This window comes from Littorina saxatilis, linkage group LG3 (assembly GCF_037325665.1).
Source record: "Littorina saxatilis isolate snail1 linkage group LG3, US_GU_Lsax_2.0, whole genome shotgun sequence".
NCBI lineage: Eukaryota > Metazoa > Mollusca > Gastropoda > Littorinimorpha > Littorinidae > Littorina > Littorina saxatilis.
The window spans coordinates 32291353-32298852 of record NC_090247.1 but is presented as its reverse complement, the minus strand read 5'-3'; the positions used below and the strand labels follow the sequence as shown (position 1 = coordinate 32298852).

The 7500-nt window shown below is 45.2% G+C and overlaps 2 protein-coding genes across 2 annotated transcripts in view; both read left to right on the top strand.

Annotated features, from left to right (window-relative positions):
• LOC138962166 (uncharacterized PPE family protein PPE12-like) overlaps positions 1 to 5773 on the top strand; it is a 9256-nt gene extending 3483 nt beyond the window's left edge. The window contains exons 3-4 of the mRNA XM_070333891.1: positions 3549 to 3704; positions 4376 to 5773. Of these exons, the coding sequence (XP_070189992.1) occupies positions 3549 to 3704; positions 4376 to 5188 (969 nt within the window). The 3' untranslated portion in view covers positions 5189 to 5773. The remainder of the gene's footprint in view (positions 1 to 3548; positions 3705 to 4375) is intronic.
• Positions 5774 to 6322: 549 nt separating this feature from the next.
• The window catches only part of LOC138962167 (uncharacterized), a 1237-nt gene continuing 59 nt past the window's right edge, over positions 6323 to 7500 (top strand). Inside the window, exons 1-3 of the mRNA XM_070333892.1 lie at positions 6323 to 6464; positions 6815 to 6905; positions 7242 to 7500. The exon at positions 7242 to 7500 is cut by the window's right edge and continues 59 nt beyond it. Of these exons, the coding sequence (XP_070189993.1) occupies positions 6415 to 6464; positions 6815 to 6905; positions 7242 to 7500 (400 nt within the window). The 5' untranslated portion in view covers positions 6323 to 6414. The remainder of the gene's footprint in view (positions 6465 to 6814; positions 6906 to 7241) is intronic.

Sequence of the window (7500 nt, the reverse complement as noted above, 5' to 3'; positions counted from 1 at the left end):
GAGAAAACAACTGTAACTGATCTCGTGAGAACGGTAACAAAACGAGACATGTCACCTCTCCGAATGCATTGCAATAGATGACCGCTCCTGCGGCCTAAAAAACAAACAAGTGAAAGCTTATTTGTCACCAACAAGGGTTTCTGTCAACCGGCCAAGGTCACAACGATAGTGTAGTGCAGAAAAGCCATTCACTATATATATATACGACTAGTGTCTGTGTGTCTGTGTGTCTGTGTGTCTGTCTGTGCGCGATGCACGGCCAAAGTTCTCGATGGATCTGCTTCAAATTTGGTGGGCTTATTCAGAGAGACCCCGGACACAACCTCATCGATGAGATATTTCAACACGTGCTCTCAGCGCGCAGCGCTGAACCGATTTTGGTTCCACCTCAGCTATTTTGGTTCCACCTCAGCTACCCGGGCCCCCATACCGACACACCATAGGCGCTACACCACATCACAACGCCAAAGTTCTCGGTGGATCTTTTTCAAATTTGGACACCGTATTCAGCTACACCCCGGACACAATATCATCGATGAGATATTTCAACACGTGCTCTCAGCGCGCAGCGCTGAACTGATTTGGGTTTTTGTGTTCATTTCACCATTATAAGTAACTCTTCCTTATCTTCTCCAGTGTTTGGCGTTTATCTCCCTTCCTTCGTGTGGCTTTCCCGTTCAGTTGTAAGTTACTACTATTTTTAGAATGTCACTGCGCTGTCCACTGCGCTGAGCGTCTTCGGATATTCCCGGCGTTCTGTTACTGTTACTATTTTTAGAAGGTCAACGCAGTGTACAGAACGTAAATTGGACCCGTAAATTATCCTCACTGTAAAAGTGCAAAGGTCGAATCCATTTATAGCCACGCGAAAAATACACTGTCATCTATCTCTCTATAGATACGGCTTCTCTGTGTTTTTGTGTGTGTGTGTGTTTGTGTGTGTGTCTCTATGTGAGCAACACCTGTGCATTGTTCAGTTCTGTTTGTGATGTGGTCTGGCGGCTTTTGTGTAATTTTATGTACTGGCCTTCCTTTAAGAAGCCATAACTTGCTCAGTCCTGTTTGAGTGGAGTTCGCCTCCACAGGTGATTAACACGGTTACATTCGTCGACAAGGATGTTACTCGATATGGTCAGGAATGGCATTATGGCCACTGAATCATTTTCGTGCTGTTCCCATTCCACGAATCTGGGAGGGACCTAAGCTTGGCGGGTCCATTGTTCGGACCCGGCGAAGCCGGCGTACGGCTCTAAGTACTTCTTCCCGGCGAAGCCGGCTACCCGGCGAAGCGGGTATTCATTCTAGTTCACTATATATATGTATCATTTTGTCTGTTTACAGGGCCGGACCAAATGAGTTGTAAGGGGGGGGGGGGGGGGTTCCTCCTTTTTTTGGGGAGGGCAAATCAGCGAAGTGGCGAAGCCACAAGCGCAACTAGGGGGGTCCGGGGGCATGCTCCCCGGAAAATTTTTGAAAAACGGTTAAAATCTGTGCAATCTGGTGCATTCTGGGCCTTGTTTTGAGGGTTAAGGCCTGTCAGTGTGAGTTGGTGGGGGGGGGGGGGGGGGGGTACCTTTTTCTCATCGGATTTCACATTGAATAAAATTTGTTAGAGACACACACACAATTTATTTAAAAAAAACAAAAAACAACAACACTCAAAGCAAGGTACATACTTTTTCCAGGGGTGGGGTTCCGGAACCCCTGGAACCCCCCCCCCCCCCCCCCCTGGGTCCGGCCCTGGTTTAACTCCTTGTCGTTTAGTCTCTCTATACGTTCTTGACCCAAAGAAATTCCCTTTTAACCCCTGATGAATGATTTTTGTCAACAGGTTTAGGTCACGGCGAAGGTGTAGTCTAAAATAAAGGTCATTCATTATCTGTGTCATGCATGTATTTTGGTAAAACTTGAGATAAAAAGTGTATGTACATTCTTGACAAAAAAATAGAGACCCCCGCCCCTTTAACCTGTTGTGACAAGCCGACCCTCACCTCACACAGCACTATCGCCACTGCTTGTGATTGATTTATATTAGCCTGACGTGGTCAGATTGATCACTCTCTGTCTGTTGTCTGTCTGTGTGTCTGTCTGTCTGTCGCTTTCTCTGTCTTTCTCCTGTCTGTCTCTTTTTCTTTCTCTCTCTGTCTCTCACTCTCACTCTCTGTCTGTGAATCTGTATCTCTGTCTGTCTGTCTCACCCAATCCCTCGTTTTGTTGGTTTTGTTGGGGCCTCCCTATTAAAGTATGTGTCAGTGTCAGTGGCAATGTTTCTGAATCGGTTTTGAGACTATCATCTCTGCCTGCCTGTCAGTCTCTCATGTAGTCCGTCGGTATCATTTTTTCACATTCGTAACCAAAAGAATCGTGTATTTTCTAACACTGATTTAAGCTACGCCCCCACCCCGACTAATCTAGTGTGCCTTCCATTTTTTCTACTCCCCTAGCAGTTTGCTTTTGTCAATTCATCACCTACCTGCAAATGTCTTGTACCCTTGTAAGTGTTTTCGCATTCTTGACCTAAAGAAGCGTCCATCTATCCCAAAGCCAGGCCGCCATTCTCTCCGCTCCCCCCCCCCTCCAACCCCGCCTCCTATTATCCACCCCCTCCCAACTTCCGAGGACGGCGTGTTTTAACATTTCATTTTTATTTGAAGAGCAATAAGTACGTTCTATCTGTCAAACGTCAATTTTTTGTCGCAAAGAAGGAAAGACAAATAGCTAATGTCCACCAGCCGAATATCGCATGTGTAATGTCGTTGGCAGCTAGCTGTAAACAACAAGGCGACATCTTGTTGTTGTTGTTTTTTCTTACCCCAAAGAAGCGCCACACTTGGTTTCGTGGTAGATTAGGAAGAGTAATCGCATGTGACAACTTGTTAGTCGACATGTGTATGACGCGAGATCCTTTGCCCCAGCTTAACGCGTGCGCTCCGGGGTCGTGATTAAGTATCCGTCTAACGCGGCGGTAAATAAAACGGTATTTAAACGGTATTACAACAGACAAATAGTGTCATGCTTGACGTACCTACGTAAATCTTGACTTTTCTTCTTCTTCTTTTTTTTTTTTTACGGAGAGGGGATGTGACGGGAGGGAGTGGTTTGGGTTAAGTTGGAATGTGGGTAAAGTCGGTGGGGGTTGGTTGGTGATGGTATTATGCTTTAGGTGTGTGTGCGAATTATGACGCAGTGGGTCACCTGATGTTCGTCTTGCGGTGCGAATGACCTAGCGGTTGAAAACTGCAAGTTGACCAAGAAAGAGACGCTGTCAAAATCTGGTCCATGGACTGGTGGGGGGGCTGGGTGTGTGTGTGTGAGGGGGGATGCAAATTACAAACAAGTACAGTCACGTAGAATTGAGGTGCCACACGTGGTGTGTTTAATAACATTTGAATAACACAACGTTCAAACACTGATTTAAAAGGTAGAATACAGCACTAGTTGTCTCAAGTTGCCTTAGAGCTATACACAGTTCTAAGGCAACTTGAGACAACTGCTGGTCAGAAGTATGATATATTATCCATTTAACCAATTCCTGGTCATTGTTTCAGACACAGGAGAAGGTAGTCCCCGACGATGCCAGCTCCTCAGCAGTGAAGGGGTTAGCCCCTAGCCAGGTAGACAGCGGGGCACAGATGATCAATCAGATCAACAAGAACGACGCCTCCTTCGGCCTCATGGGCAACGCTATTGCAATGTCTGCACTGGTGAGTTGGAAACTGTCAAAGCTCGCAGAATTTGATATTTTGGTGCGGCTGTTTTCACGAGATGCCCCCTCCCCAATCCCCTCCTCCACATACACCCCTCCATATATCCCCCCCACCCCACACACGAAGCTTTTGAAGTGGAATACATATTTTGATCAACAAGGAAGAGGCTTTCTACGACGTGATTGGCAACGCTGTGCCTTGCCTGCAATTATGGTCAGTTGTACAGTTGGAGCTCGCGGATGTCGGTTGCGGCAACAACAACAAATGGGGGGGGGGGGGGGGGGGATGTCTTGAAGTGGAATAGATGTAAACAATTTTTTCTCTCTGATATAACACCATTTTGGTGAGAGTTAATTAAAAGTTAAATTTGTGTGTTTGTCGTAAAGTTGAATTCAGGTTCGATATATGCGTTAATTTGATGCCATCAAAGCAGCATTAAACGCTCAGAAAAGATCTATCTATCTATCTATCTATCTATCCTTCTATCTATCTGTCTGTCTGTCTGTTTGTCTGTTTACCTATCCAGCTATCCATCCACATTGTGAGTGACAATTTGCCAGACTGCCTTCATACCTATCAATCCATTCACAATCAGTCTGTGTCTGTCTCTCTGTCTAGTCTGTTCTCTCTGGCCTTTATTTACTTTTGATTTACTTCAACTCTTGCAGGCCAAATCGGACATCGTCGACAACATGGTGGACGGCATTCAAGACGCAGCAGACACCGTCCAGGACGTCATGAGCGAGGTCAACGAGCTGATGGAGAACGTCATCAACGGAGACAACTTCGACGAGGTGGGCGACCTCAACGACATCGAGCTCCCCGAGCTGAACGAGGCGGTGTTACCTGAACTCGATCTGGGAGATGGATTGGGAGACGGAATGGGAGATCTCGGAGACGGATTGGGAGATCTCGGAGACGGTTTGGGAGACGGCATCGGAGACGGTCTGGAAGATCTTGGGGACGGATTGGGAGATGGGTTAGAAGATGTAGGAGATTCTGTAGAAGACTTGGGAGACAGTTCGGAAGAGATAGGAGACGGTTTGGGAGACGGTCTGGAAGATGTAGGAGACAGCTTGGGAGACGTCGGAGACGGGTTGGGAGACGGTCTGGGAGATGTCGGAGATGGACTGGGCGATATCGGAGACGCACTTGGAGATGGCCTTGGAGATGGGCTGGGAGACGGACTGGGAGATGGATTAGGAGACGGACTTGGCGACTTTGGAGACGGGTTTGGGGAAATGGGCGACTTTGGAGACGGGTTTGGGGAAATGGGCGACTTTGGAGAAGGATTAGGACCCGCCATGGTGATGTCTTCCGTTATGAACAACATGAACAACATGAACAACAACGCCGGCAGCCAGACACAAGGTCAACAACAGGCCAACTGGAATCCTTTCGGGATGATGCTGGCCGGTGGTGATGATTTTGGTGGCGGATTTGACATGGACATGGACTTCGGTTTTAAGAGGAGAAAATAAAGTCATGTGTCTATAAGACCTTTCAGCATAATTCCAACTTGGTTTCTTGACCATTCCGACTTGATTCACTGTGACTGTTCTGAATCGACTTTTATTATTCCATTCCGTCTTGAACTTTGAAATAAATCGATTTTGATTTGCAAAAGGATAAGAAAAAAGGGGAGGGCGGGATAAGAAATTTGTTTTCGTTTGTGGGTGCTCTTTTGTAGACTACTCTCGTCACATCTTCATCTTTTGGCTGTGGAAAATGCCTGCTATTTGTGCGTTTTCATCGACTCTAAATCCAATTATGCAAGTATGTGTATTCATCATGATTGTTCTTGTAATTATTTCTCAGTTCTGTTTATTTCCAACATGAATCAACTATTTGTGTTCTCTTCGCTATAATTTTGAGAGAAAAAACATACCATTTGATGATTATTTCAACTATGATGACCGAACAGTTCAGGAATTCAACATTTTTCGTATCACGGAGATTGTTTCAGATAATTCTCTTGGCACTTGATACGCCTTGTCGGTTTTGAATTGTCCATCTTCGTTGATTACTTTGACATTGTTGTGACTGTCCGCCTTTAATTTCTTCAATTTAAAAAAATAAATAAATTGTGCGCCGTATGTTAAAGACGGGTTGTGGGGGGGGTGGTGGGGGGTAGGTAGGAGGTACAGGAAGAGAACGAAAACTCGATCGTTGGTAATTTGTATGAGTCATTTTGTCGTCAATGATGATTTTTAAACAGAGTTTCAAAAATCGTTTTTTATTGTGAGGTACGGCTTTTACCGCTTTTGCAATTCGTAAAGCAACACGGCAGATTGTTGTTCAAATTTCCTGATATAACTTAATTTAGGTCTTACATGAAAGGTATCTCAAGTTTTCCAAACTAGCGTTCATTGTAAACATCTATTTTCCAGAAAATGTTTCAGACGTTTGTCCAGCGACCTCCCAAATACGAGGCCGACGTCTTACCACCACGCCACTGCGCCCCCACTGGGGATTAAAAAGTCCCTCTTAACCTTCACCGGGCTTCGTGTTTGATACCCCGATTATGGCATCCTGGGTCCTACAGGACCCATATTTTTCAAAGAAGGATAAAACTGTTTATACTGATTCGGATGATGTGGGTACCACAGGACCCATACTTTTTAAAGAAGGTTACACAGAGTTATTTGCCTTGGCGATGTAATTCTTTTGTTTCCGTGAGTACTGATCATCGTGACACATTGACAAAATGGCATCAGCAAGCAAGGCAAACCTCGAGGAAGCTTTCAGAAATGTTGGGTAAGCCATTTTAAATCCTTTGTTGTCTAAACTTCGTTGGTACTAGAAAATGAACGGCACTGTAATAAAGTACTTTCAACAAGTCAGAACATGATCTCTTTGTGTACTTGGAACTATTTATTCATTTGGGTGTGATAATGAGATTCCCATGTGCTTCAGTTATTTAGCTGAGCTCGAAAAAAAAATATCAACGTGCTGCGCGTACTGTCTTGTTTTTTATAGACTACTTTGTAGATGTACAGTGATGATCAGTGATGCATGGTGAATACAACGTCCTAGTGAGTTAACACCATTTTCACCCTAATGTTAGTTCTGATTTCACCAATATTTTACATCCTTTGTGTCTGTAGCGCGGACGTGCCAAAGGGGATGGTGCATATCCTGCACCACGTGGGTTCCACCAGGCAGGATGTGTACAGGTCAATGTGGAGCAGCCTCATAGTAAGTTAGTTTTACTGTTTTCATTTATACAAAGTGTACTGTTTGTTGATGGCACAGAAGTGTTTATTTATTCGATATCTGGCCTTCTAATTGGAGACAAAGAATGTGTGCAAAAACGTAGATTATCATGTGGTCATTTTGATATTCACACTGTATACCAAATAAGTTCTCATTGCAATGATACTTGATATGTTGCACACACACACACACACACACACACACACATACACACACACACACACACACACACATGCACACACCAGAGAGAGAGAGAAAGAGAGAGAGAGTGAGTTTTCTAACTCGTAACTGAAATTACTGTGATTTTTTTTTATACAGTACGTTGGGAAACTGTCGACGTCTGGAAAGAGGACACTGGTGCATCCCACCCGCGTCACTGGGGCCGATTCGCCCGGCCCCTCGTCCATGGGTTCTACTGCTTCGTCAAAGGGATTTCCGGCCACAGGATTTCTTTCGAGGGATCGTGGCACTTTCAAATCGTTACCATCGACTTCCGGTTCGCATCCTACAGGAGTTCCGGTCGTAGGTGGTAACGGCAATCCGTTTCCTGCCTACGCTTCCGCTCAGGCGGTTGCGG